Source organism: Malurus melanocephalus, unplaced genomic scaffold (genome assembly GCF_030028575.1).
Source record: "Malurus melanocephalus ecotype Western Australia unplaced genomic scaffold, MMel_1.1 scaffold_126, whole genome shotgun sequence".
Taxonomy (NCBI): Eukaryota; Metazoa; Chordata; class Aves; order Passeriformes; family Maluridae; genus Malurus; species Malurus melanocephalus.
The window spans coordinates 1875645-1898138 of record NW_026623358.1 but is presented as its reverse complement, the minus strand read 5'-3'; the positions used below and the strand labels follow the sequence as shown (position 1 = coordinate 1898138).

At 44.2% G+C, this 22494-nt stretch overlaps 1 protein-coding gene across 1 annotated transcript in view; it reads left to right on the top strand.

The window, feature by feature from the left end:
- The first annotated feature begins 6525 nt into the window (after positions 1-6525).
- GFOD1 (Gfo/Idh/MocA-like oxidoreductase domain containing 1) overlaps positions 6526-22494 on the top strand; it is a 64504-nt gene continuing 48535 nt past the window's right edge. Inside the window, exon 1 of the mRNA XM_057370455.1 lies at positions 6526-7124. Within this exon, the coding sequence (XP_057226438.1) occupies positions 6872-7124 (253 nt within the window). The 5' untranslated portion in view covers positions 6526-6871. The remainder of the gene's footprint in view (positions 7125-22494) is intronic.

Sequence of the window (22494 nt, the reverse complement as noted above, 5' to 3'; positions counted from 1 at the left end):
TTGTAARTWAAAYGAGACATGACTRACTRTTATTSATTTAAYGAAGCAAGGTCACAGAGCAGGTAAGGCAGGCCAGACTTCAACACAATCACATCAGTACAGCTGGCAAGTCTAAGGCCTGAGATTTAATGGTGTTACAGTCTTTAAGAGAATGATTTTAAGGGAGCAATAGTTGTGCAGAGGCACACCAATATCTGAAAATATCTGAAAGCAAACTGCACTAAGCTTGCTCATGCTACAGTGCTAGCTTGGACCTAGCTAATGCTTTTTCTCCTTTTTTCCCTCAATGCATAAGAAAGAAAGACTTATTAACTTGCATTTATTTTTTCAGTTTAACAACAATCACAGTACCAATCCAYAGCTCAAATTGCTAGTGCCATAAATTCAAAATTTAATTGGAAGCTAATGAGGAAGGCTGCCTGGGATCATARGATCATACTTCAGGCTGGCAGGGAGCTCAGTAGATAATGCAGTAAATACCACTGCTTCAGTACATTTCCCTTCTTAGCAGGGAAAGAAAAGGTTGACATTTCAGTGTGTCCAGGAAGCAAACCAATCCGCACCCTCGGACAGATTACAGGAAAAGTGCAAGTTTCTGTACTGAATATCACTAAAATATATATATGTAAAGACTGCAGCAGRACACAATCCTGCATGAGATGAGAGCACTCTCCAGAGACAATTAGCTGGTTCATCTATTTCCAAGAATGAGATGCTCCTGGGATTCACTATCTTTCTGGTGTGCACAGGATATGGGCTTGTTTCAACAGGTAGACTGATATTCCTTCCTACTCTGCCGAATCACTGAGCCTTTGTTACACAGCAGCAGGTCTTCCATGGTGAAATGGAAGAGATTTGAGTATTCTGGAAGGCTGTCCATGGCTGCAGTATTTAGCATATCTGGCAATTAAACATAATTCATGCAACAGATATATTTTCCTTTGAAACCTGTTCCATACCTCTCCATTAAGGTTTCTTGCAAACCTGTTCCATACCTCTCCATTAAGGTTTCACATTGAAATCCCAACTGCTTTCTGAGACAAGACAATTAAGGAGGGAGGCAACTAATTCTAACATGGAACAGTCTTGATTTACATTCCTTGGCCACTTTTCAAAGAGTGCAAGAGCTCCGCTTCCTGGTGTGTAGGGAATCAAGAAAAGTAAGCAGGAAAACGGCATGGCTGATCACAGATCTGCTCTTCAAACTCTCCTGTGGAAACAGACTGAGAGAGTTGGGGTTGTTCAGCCTGGAGAAGAGAAGGCTTCAGTGAGACCTCTTTGCTCTGTTATATTAAGGGCTGGTTATAAAAAGGAGGGAGAGGGAGTTTTTATTTGGGTAGATGGTTAGAGGCAATGGTTTGAAATTGAAAGAGGGCAGGTTTAGATTAGATATCAGGAAGARGATCTGCAGCATTAGGGTGGTGAAGCACTGGAACACATTGCGCAAAGACGTTGTGTCTGCCCCATCCCTAGAARTGTTCAAGACCAGGTTGGATGGGGCTTTGAGCGACCTGATGTAGTGGAAGGTGCTCCTGCCCATGGCAGAAGGGCTGGAACTAGATGCTCTTTAAGGTGTCTTATCATCCAAACCATTTTATGATTCCATGACTTTCTGATAAAAAGGGGGTTTCTGAGAAACTGAACCCTTTCAAATCCCACCTTGTATGGGCAGGCTTAGAACTCTAGAAATCACAACACATGCTCRCTTTCATCCACGCCTGCATGACTGATAAAGTGATGATTCTCTGCTATTTTCATCCCAAAGCAACATCTTGGGTGCCCTGCAAGCAATGTGCAATGCAATATTGCTAAAATAATAACCACTTTGGCTGCATATTACAGCAACTTGCACAACACTTAACAAGTGTGGTATGACACAAACTACTGCTTAGGCTCAAAATCGTTTTTCAGAATTAAGAATTTCTATATGACCCATTTCCACTATTGCTTTTTTTTTCTCTAAGTACTGCTACTAAGTACTTTTTTTTTCGGAAGTACTCATATGACAATCCCCTTCTCCATGGGTCTACTTACATCATTCAACAACCATAGATTTGCTAAAATGGCTTAGGAAGGTTTAGCTACCACTGCCCAGTCCATGGCACATGTCCAGGGTCTTTGGAGGCCTGGAAGAAGCCCAGGCAGAGCAGCAAACAGCCAAAGCACAGAAAGATAAATTTACTGTGGTCAAGAATCCTTTCTCCTCTGCAGACCCAGTACCTGGTGCTGTGTTCTAGGTCTTTCTCAGGAATGCCTGGTTTGCTGAGGGCATCTGAGTGATTTTATAACCGGGTGCATGCAACACAGCTGTTGATGCAGTGCCTCCATGTTTGCTGCATACACCCATGTTTCTGTCAGGAGGGAGTGACTGACATGAGGTTTGAGCACATATTACACCATCATGGRTCCTGGTTGTACCCACGTAGCTGTGGGTCTATTCCCTGCTTGCATTAGTTGATCCCATGTACATCTGTGCTAACAGGATCTCCACCTGCATTCTTATGCTATTTAACTGTGATCACTAGGAGCTCAGGAAAGCCAGCCAGACCAGAACGATAAGTGTATGCCAGCTGAGTGTTTTATTTTGGGTAYCTAGTTGTCCTCAAAAACCCAAAAAGGCCCAACAGAGAACAACAGAGAACATTGCACTCATTTTCTCTGAGCCTCAGTTTCTCCACATGTAAAGTGAGAATATGTGCACTTGTCTTCATAGGATGTCATAGATTGTCAAATAGGGGAAAATGTACTTATTTAGGTCCTCCTCTGTGCCTTAGTGAACAGAACAGCAATGCCTTCACAAACATCTTGTTAGTGATGCAGTTTCTTGAAGCCTTGGACATTTCCTCACAATGCATCCATGCTTGGCATACCCATCTTCTGAAGAAAGGCTCTGACAAGTGAGAAGGAATAAATGCAGAAATCATAATGAACAGGCTCAGAGACCTCAGGTGTGGTCACAAATCCCATTGATCAGAACACTAAAGGGTTGAATGTATTATGAACCCTTTGCTAGGAATGTGGTCTACTCTAGTTTTCTCTGTTGCAGTTAATACTACAAATATTAAAGCAATTCCTGCCTTCAGATCTTAGAACGAGAACTTCTGTGGATTGTCTCAGTGGAAATGCACTCAAAGAGACACTAAAACAAACTTGCTCTCCAGAAGAAGAAATTTCTATCAGCTTGGGAAACTGCCACTTGTGTGACATTAGATGTAAAAAAGGACTTGAGCAACTCATCTCAGACATTCTTTCTTGTGCTGCACATTAAAGCTGTGGATGAGTCAGTATGGCTGAGTAGGAGAACCAGACGGATTTGAATCACTACTTTCCCCCCATCTCTGAAGCAACATTATTTCCATGCAAATAATTTTGACCTCGGAGTTATAAAAGAAGAGCAGCCTTAGTAACAAAATGCTGGCTCCCTTGACAACACTGACATGTTTAGAAGTGTAAAGGTCTAATATACAGAGTWGGAAAGGCTCCATAGTTCAATACACTCAACCCAGGGAACCTCAATCCTGGTTAGACACATCCTTCAATGTGAGGCACTTTGCTGTTGTCTTAATCTGTTTTGTTTTGCACAAAAAAATCTTGCCCAGATTTCTGATTTCAAGTCAGAGGTAAATGGCAGCAGTGGCAATGTGGATTTGAGCAAAAATTCTGGTTTCACTTGTGTTTGCAGTTGCTGACAGTGTCATGAGGACATGGTCTGCATTCCTGAAAGGCCAATTGCCTTTCACTGGTTACCCTCAGTCCTTCTGGGTGCTCATGAGGACAGGCAGGTGTGGCAATAGATGGCCCTATCTCATGCAATTAGTTGAGAAAGACTTGATCCCGCTCCAACACGAACAATCTGCAGTGTGTCCCCAAAAGTCCCTGTAACAAATGAGGGGGAACACAGGGCTGCTGCAGACATGATAATTCAGGTTGCTCAGAGGGTGACTTGGCTGCTGCAGTACTGAGGGCTAGGTGCCATCTGCTCAGCTTAACTCTGCAAAGTTATGTTAACCTAACTGGAGCAAAAGTATTTGAAAGTAAAGCAAGGGAATTTTTTTTTAGGGAAACAGTGAACATAGCTGAATATAATAATTTCATTGCCTAGTCCTTAATTTCCAGTTTGAATACATTACCAAATATTTCCCAAAATAGGGACCTTACACAGAACTTCATAAAGTGGCTTGTGCTTACTAAAATAATAAAAGCTATATATTGACTAAATAAGCACATACCATCTGCTTCTCTTCAACCTTCACGTATTTAGCCTGTTCCTCTAACCTGGCTACTTTTTTTGAAGTTTTTTTATTATGCAGAGACAAGCAATATACCAAAGCAAGACAAGACAGATATACCAAATTCTCATCCTGTGAGCAAACCATATCAGCAGGTTTGAATGTCTGATGGAGAGCCCAAAGCAATCTTTGTGTTTTAAAGAAAGGTAATATCCCTGTGGTTCACTGACAAATAGATCTGGATTGTATTTCAATTCTCAGAAGCTAGAGTATCCATCTYCTTCACTTCAGTGCTAATAGCACATGGAAAGCAAAACATGTTTAACTCGCATCAAGCCTTTGGTGTCTCTGCTTTTTGTAACAAAGAAGTGTTTGCTGTGAGATGGTGGCAGGGAAAAAAAGCCCCACTCACCTATTTACAGATTATGAGACAAGAGTGCTGTCTTCCAAGACTAATTTTTTTCAACACTGGTGTATTGTATTTCCAACATTGTCCTGGTACATTTCCAGAGGTGTTATATAGGAAAGGTTTTTAATTTCTTTTGTAGTTTCTTACCATTTTCTTTTTCCTTTACTTTCTTCTTGTTCCTTTCTGCCTTTTCTTCCTTACTCTTCTCCTCCATTCTCCTAGGAACTGGTAAAGAAGACAATATGTAGAAAAGTGTCTTTATTCTTATCATCCAATTCGAAGTAGGATGTTTTGTAATTTTACTTTCAAAGAGTCAGACAGCCATTGAGGTAACTGTGTGGCACTCACAGGAGCTACTGWCCTCTCAGAGAGGCTGGTATCTGTGCAGAGCCAGGCAGAGATTCRCCCCTGTGGGAATGAGCTATGCACAGACCTGTGTGAGGCCAATGGGCACCRCAGCCCTCACCTGCTCCCAGACCCACCTGGCAGCATCCAGGTTGGCAGGAGAGTGACTGGAGACCCAGCATTCAGCCCAGACAGGGGGCAATGTGGGATGAACAGGAGCTGGCACAGGGCACTGCAGTGGAGCTGGAAGATTTCCTCTTCTGAAAAGGGAGTTTTYACAAGGGCATGTAGTCATAGGACAAGGGCCAGTGGTTTTAAATTGAGAGAAGGTGGGTTTAGATTAGACATGAGGAAGAAATTCTTCACCATGAGATTGGTGAGACATCAGAACAGGTTGCCCAGAGAAGCTGYGGYTGTCCCATCTCGGGAGATGTTCAAGGACAGGTTGGACGGGGCTTTGAGCAACCTGATGTAGTGGAAGCAACCTSATGTTCCTGCCCATGGCAGAGAGGCTGGAACTAAATACTCTTCAAGGTCTTTTCCAAACAAAGCCATTCTGTGATTTTATGATTTTATGATTTGATGAGTTGCTTGCACCCRTTTATGAAATCCCTCATTTGCCTTCAGCAAACCAGGCATTCCTGAGGCAGAGCAGGGATTGGGTCTGCAGGCAGGATTCCTGCCTGCAGTAAATTTACATGCCTGGGCTGCTTACTGCCCTGCCTGGGCTTCTTGCAGGCCTCCAGAGACCCTGGACAAATGCTATGGACTGGGCAGCAGTGGTTAAATCTTCCCAAGCCGCCGTAGCAAATCCGAAGTTTTTGAGCTATGTAAGCCAACCCATGGAGAAGGGGATTGTCATACTGATGCTTTGCTGGGGAAAAAAAAGGGACAACCAGTGTTCCAGTAAAGCTGAAAAGTCTTGTTATTTGTAGGGGGAGTAAATGAACAACAGTCCAATGTGGGATGGGTGGTGGAGATAYCGGCTGGGCATCCCCGGCAGGGCGCCAGGGTGGGAAGCGCGGATGGTGGGCTCTGGAATCCGACGGTGCGCACGGCAGCTRCCGGGACTCAGGGCAGCTCCCCTCGTACTCCGGGACATCTCCGTTCTGGCGGACCGTCCCAGGAGGAGACGGACCGCAGCACGATGGACACGACGAGACCACGCCAGTCTGCCTCTGTGGCTCTCCCAGAGCTCCTGTGCCTTCACTGGGACGTGACTCCGAAGACTCCCCATCACTACGACCCCTCAGACGTTCACCCGTGGCGGAAGAGTTGGGGGAGAGAGGGAAGTCTCCGGAGATGCCCCGACACCGACCCGCCAGGAGGATGGCAAACCCCCACGGTGCCGCGGACTGCACCTGCGGGAGATGCCCGCACCGTGCCCCGCATTCCGGGACGCACCGCAAGGCCGGGCGAGCGCTCCCGCCGCTCCCAGGGGGCGCCCCGCGGCGCCGGTGCCGGTGCCGGGGCGGTGCCGGGGCGGGCGGCCGCCAATGGTGAGGCGGGGGCGGTGCGGGCGGTGCAGGAACACCCGGGAGGTGACAGGGACGCACCGCCCTCCCGTTGGCGAGCGGGCGCCGGCGAACATGGCAGAGGAGCGGCGCTGAGTCCGCGCGGCCGCCCGGGAAGGGCGCAGGGTCTCCCCTGAGAGCCTCGGAAGGGAGCGCAGCGCCGGCGCCTCCGCGGGGCTGTGTGTGATGGTGCGAGCATGGCGGAGCAGCCGGCGGCCGCGGCGCTGCTGAGGCGGGGGGCGGCCGGTCCCGGCCCCGGCGGCGGCGGCGGCGACGGCGGCAGCAACAGCAGCAGCAGTAGCAGCAGTATAGAGCGGGGGCTGCCTCCCTCTCCCCGCTGAGAGAAGGAGGGAGCGCCTCGCCTCGCCGCCGCCATGCTGCCCGGSGTGGGGGTGTTCGGCACCGGGCTGACGGCGCGGGTGATCGTGCCGCTGCTCAAGGCGGAGGGCTTCGCCGTGAAGGCGCTGTGGGGCCGCACGCCCGAGGAGGCGGAGGAGCTGGCCAAGGAGATGAGCGTCCCTTTCTACACCAGCCGCATCGACGAGGTGCTGCTGCATCAGGACGTCGACCTGGTCTGCGTCAACCTGCCGCCGCCGCTCACCCGGCAGGTCGCCGTCAAGACCCTGGGTGAGTGTGGGCGGCCGGGGGGGCGACCCCGCCTCGGRCTCGGGGTTCGAGCTCGAGTCGGGCTGAATGGAATTGAGCCGCCCCTCAGCGCGGAGTTTTCCCTTCGCTTTACTCTTSACCCCTCTTCCCCATTCTCCGTGTCTCCGGAAACGGGCTGGCTGAGCCGCGGATTCAGGCCGAGGACCGGCGGGGCGCGGGGTATGGCGCCGCGGCAGCTCGGTGTGACATCCCGTATCCCCGGTCCCCGCCGGCGAGGTCCCTTGGCACCGGGGGACCCGCCCCTCCGGGATACTCGGGCAAGCCTGGGCAGGGCAGGGCCGGGCCTGACACCCAACGGTGCGGGAGGGAGAGCAGGTGTCATCCATGTCGTGGTAAAAAGGAGAAAGTCGCGGTAGAAGGGAGGAAATAACCATCCCGCCCGGGATGTTTGGCCGGCGGTTCCCATCCGCGCCTGGCAGGGCAGCGGGGATCCGAGCATGGCTCCCGCCCTGGGGAAACCGCGCTGCTCGGGGAGTGCGGGTGTCCGCGCTGCCCTCGGCCTCGGACCCCAGGTGGGAAGCAGGCAGGGAGGCAGGAAGCGGTGACAGCAGAGGAAACGATGTTGCAGCCGAGGCTTAGCGAAGCTCACGTACAAAGGGAAGGAGGGACTGAGAAAGTAGGCATGCACTGTGGTGAGCTGCTCTGGTTTCAGGCGTGCAAAAACGGGTCGCATCTCGCTTTCTCGTGTATGGGTGCAAGTCTGGGCTTTACTCTTCCAGCTTCTTAATCTCTGGTYCCCGGACACTGGCTTTCCGATGGATTTTAGTGGAAGCATCCTCTGCAGTAAAGAAGTCTTAATTTGTCCCCACAGATATAGGTGGGGGAAGAGGCGGATGAAAATGACGGGAAAACGCTGCGAGGTGTCGTCGCAGAGAGCGTGGAGGTTAATGAGCCTGGGCGGCTGGTTCGGCTCTGGGGCTGCGGCTATGTAGGCTGATTGCTATCTCTTTCAGCCTCATAAATGTGTGTGGCATGTCGTAGTGTTCCATTGCTACTAGCATACTCATTAGAATTAGTCGCCATTCAAATGCTGCTAATATYGCAGCCAGCTAGTGTTTTCAACATTTAAAATCAAGCAATTAAGGAAATTAAGTTAGCACCTAAAGAAAAAATCCTGTCTTAAGTACAGTGTAAGCATTTGTCTGGAATCTTTGCTCAGTGTTTATTTGGAGATGCTTGTTCTTTGAGTCAGAACRTTTGCTTTTCTTTTACAATACACCTTTCCTGAAGCTGCTACACTTGCACCAGAAGCCTGACTTGCTTGCCAGAATGATGTGTGGGTGAATTTGTAATGTAGAAGCAATGAATGCATATCCCACAAAATGTACATAAAGGACAGTGTGAGGTAGCAAGGTTTCACGTTTGGCACACATTAATTTGATGACAATTGTGTCAGTTTTCCTGTAACACTCTTCCTGCAGGTGCTGTTCAGGGAAGTGTCCTGGCTTGCCTGTGCTCTTGGAGGTAGAGTCCCATGAGGTTTCAGGCAGACACAAGGCATCTGGTAGAAGAACAAAATTTCTGAAATAACAAAGAAACACAATTGGTGTGCTTTTTCTCAGAAGACCAGACACATGTCTAGCATGATAAAGTAATAATATATTTTGTCCTCTGAATATTTRCAGCTAAAGAAGAAAAAAAAAATCTGTTCCAAATGTGAGCTGAATTTATGAATGGTTCTATAAATTTATATACTTAATGTTAATGGTAACTTGCTGATGCAATCTGCTAGCAACAGACCAGAGCAGGAAAAAACGTGTTTTCTCCCTGTTTTATTAGAACAGCACCATTCTTGGTTCCCTTTTGCCTCTAGTTAAAGTGTTTCCTCTCTTTCCCCAGCAGTTATTATTTGTTGTAGGGGTAACAAAGTTTGTGTAAAAATGCATGGAATGGTCATTAAACAGGGATTAAACAGGTTACAAGGCAATAATGTGCAACATCTGGGTTTTTAAAAATTTTTTGCTTAAAGGATTATTACAGAAATATATCTTGGTCTACAAATAACTCCTCTCGCAATTATTTCAGAGGTAAATTTCTCAATTTTTAAAATAGAGACATTGGGTCTATAAGAATGGAAGTTCTTAGATGTTCTTATAGGTGCAAACAGGGAGCTGGAGCAGCAGTTCCCAAACTGCTGAGAGGAATATTTCTCTGCTGGCAGCTCCATCTCCTGGTCCTGCCTGTCTTTCATGGCTTGGGAACTGCTGTGCCTTGGAACAATTATTTTCCTTTCATCAATGAATTTTCTGGTTTATGGGAGAGAGTGCAATTCAAGTGGGAGATTCAGAAGYCTCTGGTAAACAGGGGCCATGTTGTATAGACTGAGGAAAGCAAAACATGGACAAACATTCCTCACTCTTGAAATTTCACACATGAAATGTCATGTATCAGCTAGTGATAGGACATAGATGGGGATAGCAGAGGTTTTACAGATGGATGCTTTAGAAGGTCTAAACATGATAAACATTGCAGTGGAAGAGGTTGAGGAAGATAGGAGCTGTTTGTTAATAGCATGCATGTCTGGCTTCTGTGTTACAGGGTGCATTTCTGGCCTGGGAAGAGACAGGGACCAACTTTTCTTTGGTACTTGTGTTTTATTTTAAATGATTTCGTTTCTCAAAGCTGTGTTGTCGTTTGGTGAAGTTTCATTATTAATAAGTAAAAGCTCAAGGAAGCAGCTGGTGTTTCCATCACCCATCTAGAGCTGTGTTTACACTGTGAATTTGCAGCACATTAAGTCCACTCTGGCCTATTTCKGATACAGACTCCAAGGGTGAAGGTGGGGTGAAACAGGTGTCCCTGCAGCTGTGTTTGATTCTGGCCGCTCAGTAGCAAGGACTCAGTTGTTCTGTTTTCATCGATGTGCCTGACATGTAGATGTATTGCTGCTCGAAAGGTGTTTTTGGCACAGTGGTCCTTCAACTGCTGTTGAAACAGAAATGCATAAATACACGTCCCAGCTGAGGAAGTCCCCAAAAGTCCTGGCAGCTGTTGAGGGGAGAAAACGGGAGAAATAAAACTTCAAACTTGTCCTGTTAACTTTTCCTCTAAACCTCTRGTGCCCATCTCTACTAGAAACAGGTTCTTGAGCTGCATCTGATTCTATGGTAGTTTTCTAGTTTTCTTAGGAGTCAGATCAATATTGGGCAAGTCTTTGCAATAGACAGATCAAGAGAGAATTTGAATCCAAGCTAATTTGAACAGCAACCAAAAGCACAAATAAAACCCATGGTATTTTGTGTGAAATACACGGATGGCCTCTGTCACTTAGATTAAAGSAATCAAATTCCTTGTTTGCTTCTACAAAATGGGCCTGATTGACCCTTTTCCTTTCTTGCCTCTGGTCTGTCCTGCTCATTTAAGAGCTCTTTTTAATACCGCTTTGTGTTTGCTCCCTGGAGCATAATACAAAACTAATGTCCTGACTGACTTGCTGCTTGGTGGTCAAGAAAGATCAATGGATGAATATTTAGGTAAGCATTAAGAACAATCCTRCTGTTGAATAGGGGCAGTTTCCCTTCTCACTGAACTGAAACTGTTTGCTAGGAGTTGTCCTCTTTTCCCTTGCCCACATGCGTCAGCAGTACAGTTGTATCCCAAGCCTGATCAGGCAGGGGAGATTTTTTTGCATSCAGGGATGGTTGAAACATATCACCAGGGTGCCTATATGTGCCCAGCATCAGAAGAGTTGGTAGCACAGACAATATGATATGACCCTCCACTTAGTTCAACGCTGTCAGCATGTGACTTTTCCCAGTGTAATCCTTCCTCAGTCAATTAGATATGATGTTCTTCAGATCCTGACTGAAACAGTTGCTTTGTGTGATTGTGTAGCTGCCACATCAGGTGAAGTGATGTATTGCGGGTGGTTCGGAGAAGGCCTTGGTGACATTTTGTCTTGAAGGCACAGATGTTTCTACCTGCCTAGTCCTGTTGGTGTTTGTGTCTAGTCAGCTTGGATAAAGAGAATTTATTCCCRAGTTCCACATAAGTGTTTCTGGGGAGCAAATGTTTTGCTTTTGAGAAGACTCAAGTACCAGATGTTTAGCATATCTCTGGAGATGTTATCCTTGATTCTATTTACAGTTGTTTTGCTTACTCTTTCATCCCAATTTAAGGACAGGAACACTGAGCTGTTAAATATTTACTGCGCATGTTTGCAGCCACGTCTGTGTAGTATTAGTTTTTAGAATGTTTATGTTGTAGTAGTGCATGGTAGGAGTCCATTCTGCCTGGGGACTACACAGAGGATGACTTTCCCAGCCCTCCAGAAGCTGCTCCTCTTAAGGAGTACTTAGATTCTTTTGCTGATTGGTGGTTCTTCTATACTTGATYGTGGTCATGAGGGAGCATCTTTATTTAGAGAGGAACATAAATAGTACTGCTGACATTCTTACCTTCCCACCCCTTCACAGGAAGCACTGGCACCACACAGGCGTGTAGTATAGGCCTGCTGTCTGAAATGTGTTTGTGAGAACTCCTTGTTAAAGCACTGACAGTATTATTGCTGGATCTACCTCTACCTCTGGGRTGGGAGGAACATCAAGCTGCAGTGAAGTAATTTACAGATCTGATGCAATCGCTAATTAATTTCTACATTCCTCCACCCTTGCAAATCAGGCCGAAGTTAGGGTTGTAGAAATGAATAAAACTCAGTCCAGAGTTTAAAAAGCATTAGGATTCTTTGGGAAGAGATGACCTATTAAGGAAAAACATTATAATGAATATTTATTATTAATAGCAATRTAATTTCTGTCCTGTAATATTGAGTTTAAATTTGACCTAACAGGAGTGACTTTCAGCAGAACATGCTCCTGTACTTAGGAGGCAGATGACTTTGCGGCATATTAAATGTGAATTATGGTCATCTTATTGTGAAACAAGTCAGATGAAGTGCTGTCTATCTTTAATCAGCCGAGCTAGCAAAGCCTGTGATGTCCTTTTTTTACATTTATTGGAAAGGCAGTCCAAAGAGCCTGCTGGCAATCRGCTGCATGTCATCCTTCTACTTGAGTCATGAAAGTATACCACAGAAAATGGCATCTCTAACTCTTCCATTGACCTTTTTCTCTCAGTACTGCAGACCTTTAATTCCAGTATTACTCTTGTAAAATTCCTACAGAGATATTTGGCCTCTGAGCCAGTTAAGGTAAAGACCATTGTTCAGGTGGTCTGAATGAACCACTGTTTGATTTGAAAACTAAACTAATAAAAATAATAATTAAAAAAACCAAATCCTCACCAGTTTTTTGCTTTCTGACCTTCAAATGCAAGGTATGTTTTCATTTTTCCCAGTTGCTTTCTTTTGTGTGAAAGTAGCCAGCAGCTCTCTTGTTGCAGTGGTATTAGGTTGGGAGCCTAGTATGGAGCAGACTTGGAATACTGTGGCCCTGGGCTCATGCTGTGATGACACACCGAAATTTGCCTAGCATAAGGAACCATAGCTGGTTGCAATGGCAGTGTTTGTTTCAGACAGTGTTAGACATGAAGATCCTRCTGCAATCCTGTGTCCAGTCAGGTCGGTTTGTGTTGCTGCAGTTTCCTCCCTGCTGTTTTTAAACAGAGTCCGTGGCCTTGGTGATCCCAAGATGTTATTCTGGAGGTGCTGTCTCTTCAGATCAGTGTGGGCAGCTGAAGTGGATTGGGCTGAATCTCCTCAGGATGGCTGCAGGTGTAGCCTCAGCCACTCAGCTGGAGGAGGGGAGATGTGGAAAGCAGCATCTCTCAGGTTTGGTAGGTTACTGTCCAYTGTCAGATTTTACTGTGCTCTGTAGGTGAGTTGGTTGAAACAAATGACAGCTCAAGGCTTACTTCTTGTGATTTAAATGACAAAATGTGCTGGAGTGCAGACACCCTGCTTCCATCTGCTTGAATGCCAGGGGCTTGGACCTTTGGCATGGTGAAGTGAAAAAAAGGGAGAGCAGTGCTGACCTCTGCCAGTGTTTGATTTGATATGTCATGCTTTGTTAGACAGAGCCTGTAGTCAGGGGTGATACTTTGAAGAGAAATCTTTCTTTGAATATATGGGTCAGGGGTCTTGGTTTTTTTTTTTGTTTTGTTTTTTTTGGTTTTTTTTTGGTTTTTTTTTTTTTTTTGTTTTTTTTGGTTTTTTTTTTTTGGTAAATCTTTATGTAGACAAGTCCTTATGARCTTTATAATTTCAGCATGCTTTGAACACTGCTGTTGCACTCTTCTGCACTACATTGTGTTAGCAATGATGAGAAATACAGCTATTTTTTCTACTGTCTGTGGTTCTGGAAGAACTTATCTATYCAAAGACAGTGCACACCAGGGCTGTTTGCAGCATGGGTCCTCCCAGGGTGCCTGTGCCACTGTTAACAGCAATGCATCAGCACTAGCAGTGAAATAACATCTTGATTTGGCATTCCAAATGGACAGAAGAGGTAGGTAGCTCTGAGGCGTGGTTTCTGGCATGGCTGAGGAAGATTTGGCTAGTGTGAGCTAACTARAAAAGGGCTGGAAGTAGTAAAATATCTCCCATGAGCGAAGGAGGCWTTGGTGCTAAAGGTGTAGACATGCATGTCTAGCCTTGTGGCTGTGCTAGTGAGGATCTGCTTTTATATTTCACTTGCTGGCACGGTTTGTACAGTGARTATCACATAGACAACATCTTGTGCAGCTGTTTGTTTGTTTTTTTTTTTTGTTAAGATGGCACAGCTGTGGTGTTGCACAAACAGAAAATGCGCAGCATAGCTTGGTTCTATAAGAAGGTGAGAGAAGGCATTGATAAAAGGTGTGTATATAGTGTTAGAGCTGTGCCCAGGCTAAGTATTGTAATTATTTAACTCCTAGAATAGAATATTGCACTCCTATAACATGGGAAACATCGGAAGACAGATATTTTGGTTTTATTATTATTGTTATTTTTGTTGTTGTTATTCTTTCTTGCATAGCTTTGTTCCTTCATTCTTGACACTGTGATGCCTGCTGTGGTACTGTGTGGCTGTCTGATCTGTCTTCAACAGACCTTCCCTCTGTGACTTTCTGTCTTGTTGCTTGGTTTTAGGGACTTTTTTTTAGGGACTGAGTGTTCAGTGGTGTAGGTAAAGGAAGGACTTGCAAGCTGCTTCTGTAGTTTCAGGTTTTGAAAGAATATTAAATAATAAATTAAGATAGAACATGTAAATAAATGCAGAGAAGGGAAAATATGTCGAGCAAATAAAATGACTAGATTTTCAACCTTCCCACTGTTGCCTCTGTTCTCTCTTTGTTTCTTTTTTTTTTTGATTTTTTTTTCCTTAAAACCCTCTCAGTCCTGACATTGACAGTACATGACAGAGGTTTGCTGTGTGCTCTGACATGCATAGTTGAGCACAACCCCTGATGGAGGTGGGGTAAAAGCTCTGCAAGAYATTAAACATGTTGTTCTATCTGCTTTTGTTTGAAAACTAGGTAAACTGTRTTGGAGCATATTGCAGCTCACTGTCTTTTTCTTTGTATGTGCAGTAGRTTTTCCCATTGTGCAACAGTGGTGGCCGAGCACCAAGGATGAAAATGGAGTTAAATTTCCAGGATGGCCAAGACAGGTGTTTTTCACAGGCCACTATTGTATATCAACCCCTTTCACTGTTAGTGTCTGTTTGCTACAGCATTATTCGAAGTGGCTCTGAATTGTTCTGATTTCTTCACGCCCCTGAAACAGAAGTGTTTACCCTACTGCTTTTTGTTTATTATCCATATAACAAACTCTGAGCTCCTAAGAGTGACTCTAACACACTGTTAGAGTCAATGTTTTCATTTGAAAGGTCAGCATGCATGCATGTAACGAAACCACACTCCTTAAAAAAAAATTAATTCAGGTCGTAAGTCTTGATTTAAACAAATTTATTTAAATGGCTATGTAATTAAAGAGGAACAATCCCTTGTGTACGTTTCCTAAATTGATTTAAGGCCTGGTCTGCATRTAGATTTTTGTACCAGTGCAATTATGACAGCAAGCGGTATGATTTCTTTAATGCAATAATTGCTGTGTGGTCATTAGAAGTCCAGCTGATGTGACTTGGCATGAAAACTGTTCTGCCAGCACAATGCCACCTGTATTTGGTACAGATTATTCCTGCTCCTGTGCAGGCACAAGTGGTCAGTTGCATACATCTTTGGAGTGTTCAGTATCCATGTTACAGGTGTAGTCCAGCTCTASGTGTATTGGTTTAGCTTTGCTCTGCGTAAGGATGGTTGATGTATTCATTCAAGTGGTTTATGGTTGTGGACACTGAGAAATTTGGTTTGGCTTTTGGGTCACTGTGAGTTTGAAGACCTTAGAAGGGAAGTATTCAAAAGTCTACAGACTTCTCTGCTTGTTCAGGAGCTGGCTATGCTAAAAATGTGGTGAAGAGCAGAGRAGGATGAACCTTGCTGCTCTGCACAGCTGGCACTGACCACCTGTGTCAGACAAGCCTCATCCAATGCAAGTGTAAGCATAATTATTCTTGGGCACTCTGGATAGATGGGTTTCCAGATGGTGGAACTGGCATCCAGGGTATTATAAACACCAGATCTTGTTAATGGGCAGGTTTGACCTGCAGAGTAACAGGAGTTATAGGGAATTGTGGAGGCTGAGAGTTCACCCTCTTTTTTTTCTTTTGGAAAGAGACCATAGCATGCTTTGTTTTAGCATAGCCAGGGCTAATGATGAAAGCGATTTTTTTTTTTGTCAGGCCTAGCTTCTAAGTATGAGCGTGGCAAAGAGCACAGAAAATGAGGACGTGGTGTGAGGAACTTGCTTGGTAGTAATGTAAGAGTAAACATCGTAATTTAACACAGGGAGTAAAATTGCCTTTGTCATTTGCTACTGTGCTAAAGTTTATCTCRGTGAAAACTGGTGCCTGCAATTCCRTGATAGCAGCAATCACAGCTTTAGTGAAGCAGATGGAGGTGAAAAAAAGGCAGTACCTTTGTTTTGCATTCTGATGTTTCCATGGCTTTTATCAGCAATAAAGACCTTTGTTTTGGCACTTCCTTGCAGTCAATGTTTGGCTGTCTTCAGCTATTCCATCTGGCAATTTTTTTTGCCAGGAAATGCCCTGAAGGGAGGTCATGGTTGAATTAAATACTGTTTCTAGGGTACTGGGCTTCACATGGCTAATGAGAAGYCTTAATGTAGAGAGCTTTTCAAAATCCAAATGGAGACAAGCAAGTAGAGAGAACTATAAAATAGTAATTATCCTTGCTGTGCTGGAGTGCTGTTGCTTAAAAATGTGAAAGCAAGGACTAGGCTGAGCACTCCAAATTCTTTCTCTTGGTGTCTGTACTTATAGTTTCATATATGTATAAATTTTTTTTAAAATATTAGGTGAAAAATATATAAATTAAAAATTCCTGGAAGTCCCTCCCCTTCCTTCACTTCCTTAGCCCATAAAAGACAATGCATATGTTAGTGTTTCATGTGGGGATAGGAAAGGGGAGAAAAAATAGCTGGGAGAACATTTGAAACAATTGCAGCTARGCTTGTGTGTGTTAAAATCCAGAAATGTGCCTGAAAGTTGTATATAAAAGCCTTGATTCTGATTTTGCTTGTTCCACTGTAAATGCAATGAAAGCTCTACTGGATCAAAGGAAATAGTTGAAATTTATGTTGGTATTACTGAGAACACATTGTGGCCCAGGAGAAAAACTAATTGTGCCTGAGGGAGAGGGCCCTGGCCTTGCAGATCCGTGTCTTCTCGGCAAAGGCATCTCTGTCAATTTAGGTAATGATTGGTGGGAGTCTTGGGGCACAGTTCTGCAAATCTTTGCTAACAAGTAGTCTCCTTGAAGACAAAAATCACTGATTCCTTGTAGCGTATTCGTCAGGCATAGTAATTCATGTAAGTAGGAGTTTGCTTGCAAACTGCTTTTGTRTCAGTTCATCAAAAGATCTGTGCAWTTCCGTAGCTCGATACAGTTRTGTTTCTATAACGTGTTAGGGCAGCATATCTGCAGGAATGAAAAATAAGATGGAAAATATTTGGAGCAGCCTGTAACTACCACTAAATGAGTGTGACAGAGCTTGCAGAGCTCTTTYATGACTAGCTGCTTGCCTTGAAGGAACCTGACAGTTTAGTGTTGGGGAAGATACTTTGTGGTTAAACAGTGTCAGATGCTTTAAGACTTTCTTCTCAGGCAGCSTGCTAAACAACACTCCCTGAAACTAGTTTGTGGATACAGTGTTATCCCAATGCATGACATGGTGTCCTTATTTTTAAATTCATATTGCTGAAGAATTCTGCTTAAAAATCCGTGTCATGAGGTGCGTGGTTTGCAGGGRTGACATCTTTGCTAAAATAGCCAAAGTACATGTGGACATGGCCTATGACTACTGGCATAGCTTGAGACAACCATGGACCTGAAATGTAATTGAGTATAATTTTTACTGCACCACATAGTCATTAGGAAAAAATACATTGACACGTTGTGTGCCTAAAATGAGAAAATTGTGTTCACAAGCCATCTTGCTTCTGTCTCGTGAATGCTGTTCTGTTTTCTTGTGAGACTTGATGCCATCTAGCAGACTTATTTAGGCCTTTGATTATAGTGCTGTCTCGCAGTTCATCATATAAATTTAATTGTGATGGTACCATGGTTGTTGTTGTTTGAAATTACAGATTTGTTCATGTCGTGAAGGTGATCCTTCATAATACCTGATGTGCACAGATGTTTTGGCAGCTGCTGAGACCACACCTGCTTCCATCTGTGTGCAGAGGAACCTGACCCTTTATGTGTCAGGGGGGATAAAATTGTTCCAGTGTACCTTTKATGTGTGTTTGATGAGATTCCTATGTGCTCTAAGCATGAGTGGCAYGATGGGAATTAAGCTTGAGAATTTCTGTCTGGAGCTTCCATTCTCTGACAGAGTTTGTGTATTTTAATCAGATTCCCTTACCTGCTGTTGTGAAGCTGGTTTTGTCTTTCAGGATTCCCAAAACTACAGACTGGGAATGAGGGAGCACAGGGGAAATAAAAGACTTGCTGAAGTTAGTGTGGAAGCTGGTGGCAGGGCTAGAGGCTGCATCCTCTGATGTCTGCTCTTCTCTTTCACTGCAGGATCTACTGCAGCTGAATGCTGTTGAGTGCATGATAATCATGAGAAGTGCATCTGACCTGCTGGAAGATGACCAATTGCTGTCTGGATGGTTGCTGCTTCCCTGGATGGTTGTGCAGGGACTCTAAAACAAGGGTGGGAAGTAAGGACTGGGGAAAATGCAGAGTAACTTGGTTCACAGGGGAGAATAACCTCTACCGCTGCTCTTGGTGGTGTCCCCTTTTAACGTGTACAGGGCAGCTTGTGAAGGAATTGCAAGGACTATTTGAGGCACTGAATATTTTGTGGGTTATTAATGTCAGTAATCATCTTTTCAGTGCTGGAGCTTTATTTAACAGACAAATACAAAAAAAGAAAAATCTTCATAAGACAGTTTGCTATGAACAGCAATGGCTCAGCAGCTAGGAGACCCGTGTATTTATTTTTARTGAAGTATGGAGTTTCTCTTTAGTATTTGTTATGGCCCTCTGCACACTGGGRAGCCCGTTTCTTTAGCGAATGGGCAGGGCCTTTTTGGGCTGACTGGAGCAACTGCTGTTTTGGAAGATAGATAGTAGCACACATATGTAGTATTGGTTGCAAATACAACCTCAAGCATCAGCTCAAGCTGATATGAGCAAGTTCAGATTTGCAGCTGCTGTTAGGAGTGCTCAAATTAAATATCAAAAAAGAGGTGTAATTTCATGTCTGGGCACYTTTTTGGCCTCTAGAGTGCTTGTCTGTGGCCTCTTGCATTGTACAGAATCGTCTGACAGTGCTGGGTGAGAAAGTGAGTAGGGTGCTGGTAGTTGCTGGAACTGCTTGTAGTGCCTCAGTCTTGTCATGCTTATGGGGAGCTTGCACTGGATGGAATTGCACTGTACAAAGCCATGAATGATGTCTTTCTAGGTGGATCTAAGCTTTAGTGCATTTCACCAAGGTGATAAATAAATAGGTATTTGGAAACATTTCCTTTCCTGGATGCCTGAAAGAAAATTGTGGGATGATGCTCCAACCACTAAATAGGTTTTTGACAAATCATTTAAGGCTCTCTGTAAGAGTTTTAAATGTAATGCAACAAGTGAGGTATTAATTGACCTTGTGAGCTCTTTGGTGTAATGAAAAAGGACTGGATTTTGAGGCTTTTGCTTACTTTGGGAAGGAATTACTTCCACTTTTGTTTATTGAAAAGAATGCATCAAAGGATTAACAGCAGAGAAATACAGGAAACTGTTTTTTTTGCTCCTAGAGAATATTTCTTTTACCTGCGCTGCAGCTCCGGACCAGGATGATGGATACATGCAGGTTTTTATAACTGTCTGATTTTAGTATGCTAGCCTGCATTCTGTGTGGATYATGTGGTGCTTGCAGCTAGAAGTCTGTAGGAAGCAAGCAGATCATATGGATTATGCTCTCATGATTGTTAAGATACATTCATCGTCTGTGTATCACAAATCTCTAGAACAAACTTCAGATGGGACTGTGCTGTAGCAATAAGCTTGTGAAGTTGTTGCAACTGTTGATGCAAGAAAAACTGAGAGTGACATTCTTACAGTCCTTCCAGCAAATAAAAGATATTAATTTATAATTTAGTATTGTTCACGGAATATATATCTGTATAATAAGATCACTTTGCCAGTCTCTCAGTTTCTTTCTTGTTATATATTCTTTTATTCCCAGGTTTGTCTGGTACTTTGAAGCCTGTTAGAGTGTGAAACTAGTATTAGGGAAATTAGTGTGGGTAATTGTGCTGCTTCAGTTTTCTCATAGCAAACAGTGGGGGCAGTTTTTTGATTGGAAAAAAAATTTAAAAATAGGGGCAGAGAGGGAGAGAAGTCAGAAAATTAGCCTCAGACTGAGTCTGTAATTCTGGTAGAACTGTGTAGCATGAGTCTCTGTTCTGATTTAATGCAGCTGTACTGTCCCAATTTAATTACAAGATTGTGAGACATGGATTGATGTGCACAATAGCTAGGGCATTAATTAAAATGCCATGGATGATGTGGGGGAACATCAAGCCTTATGTGCTTTAAGTAGAGTAACTGGTGAATGTATCATTCAAAATGCTTGAATGTATCATTCAGAATGCTTGAATTTTCAGTCTTGGATCTTGTTTCTTCTTTTGGATGCTCASGCTTGTAAAGCCTGCAAATTGCTTCACAGGGTGCAAGATAGTGAAAATGCAGGTATTTAGAGTCAAGTGTTCATTTTGGTAGGATTCAAGTGCTTTCAACTGCCCTTTTGCTTTTCAGACATGGAAATCAGAAAGAAAGGCCCGTGTGGAATAATCTGAGTTTTACCTCTACATTTCCTAGGATAATTTAATCTTTTTTTTTTTCATGTTAGTATCTCCCTGTGCTCACATAACTCAAATTCTTTTCCACAAAAATATGGATGCAGTTATTGTTTATTCCTCCTTGGGAATAAGTTAGATAGAGGGGTGGGGCAGCTGAAGAACACTGAACAGYTGGGGGRTGGGACTCCCATTTGTCTCTGGTTSTCAGTTTTCCAGAYTATACAACCTYTAACACATCTGTGGCATTCCTCTTCTGTTCTTATTATATGTCCCAGTAGAAGTTTTACAGTGGTGGGAAAACTCTTAAATCTGTTGATAGCTGCAGGRCCCCGTTCATTTGAAGCATATCAACACCAGTGAATGATCAGAGACAGCATAAGCTTGCACAGCTCTTCTTCTGGACTGCCTCAGTATGGCAGTGGGTATTTTGGGGTAAAGTGTGGGAAGGGGATTATCCACCTGGGCAGGGTCTGACCCCACGGCAGCTCATCCCTCTCTCCATTTGTGTAAAGCAGTGGAATAGGTACAGTTGCCCTCTAGGCTGTACAACAGCTGGTTTGTTAGCCATCAGTGCAGAGGTGTCTTTCACTTGGTGGGAGGCCAGCTGTGAAAACTCCAGCAGATTTGCATTCAAGATCAAGTGCTAAAAGATTCACRGCCCTGAAGAACTTGCTGTCTCTGAAATTTTTGGCCATTCAAAATTTTCTAGATTTTGCCCTGAGAGCTTGATCAGTAATTAGGAGTGTATCAGGCGTGACCCTAATGGAACTTCCACGTATCTGAAGCCTAAAGACTTGAAAGCCTTCTGATCTGCTATTGGCAAAAAGTCATCTGTTTGAAGTCACTTTCTCTTTAGAGGTTATTGTTTTTTCCAGAATTCCAAAGAAACTGGTCTTCTACTGAAAGCAGCATTGCAAGAAATGGAAAGCCAAACCCAGCCGCTTGCATTGTCTCAGCATTTCCGTGAGAGTGARAGAAGTGGCCAGACCAAGTTGTTTTTCTTTAAACAAATACCTTTATTTTTCTAGTGTAGTGCTTATTTATGGCTGATGATTTATCTCAGAGTAGTAAAAAGTTGTAAATACTGGGAGTGGGATAAAGAGAATGAAATTTGTGATGGAAATGTGCAGTGGGCCATAACTGGGCCATTCTGCCACTGCACAGCARCAAACTTTAGCCAGATTGGAGAATATTGTATTTCTTTCTTCATGGCTGACTTTCTCACATTTGGTGGCCTGTGTTTGGCTTGTTACCTTTGTTTGGAAATTGTGTCAAAAAAAGGGAGGCTTAGGAGTGGTGGGGCRTAGCATGGGCTGTTGAGGTTCAAGTCCTGTATTAGGGGTAGAAACCACCTAAGTCTTCCCTCTGCCCTCTTTCCCTTTACAGGAGACAGATGTTTGCTGCAGGTTCCCTGAATGTTACAGCAATGTGACAAGCCATGCCCAGCCTTGTGTGAAGTGTTAAAAAGGCTTAGCAGTGTTCTTTGGCATTTCTTGTCTTTGAAAATGCACTGCTTGAAAACATCGGGTAACATTTGCCTGGAAGAGGAGGATGTGTTTCAGTCAAATGATAAGCAAGGAAGCGCTGCGCTCAGGGCTGAGTGTGAGGCATCGCCCTTGTTAGAAAGGGGAAAAATAGATGAAAACAGAAAATGGAAARGCACCTGTCATGCTGACAAATTTGGCCTGAGGAAGCCAGCTGAATAAAGGCTGGCTGGGGAGGGGAGCGGAGAGAGTTGGAGCAGGACGGAACAAATGTTAATGCAGCAGGCTGTGCTTCTGGGACAAGACTAGCAAAAAAAGAAAGGGGAAAGAGGGTGTAGCTCTKGTTACTCTCAAATTCCCCTGTCTGCCCTCCCTCTTGCCTGGGAATTGTGTCCCCTGCCTCCCTCCCACTATCAGGCTGTGTGCTGCTTGCCTGGTAAAGGGCTGAGCACCAGTTGTGCCTGGGGTGTGCTGCTGGGGCTCACAGGCTGGTGGTGGGCCCCTGGCAGTGAGATGCAGCTGGGAGGAGAG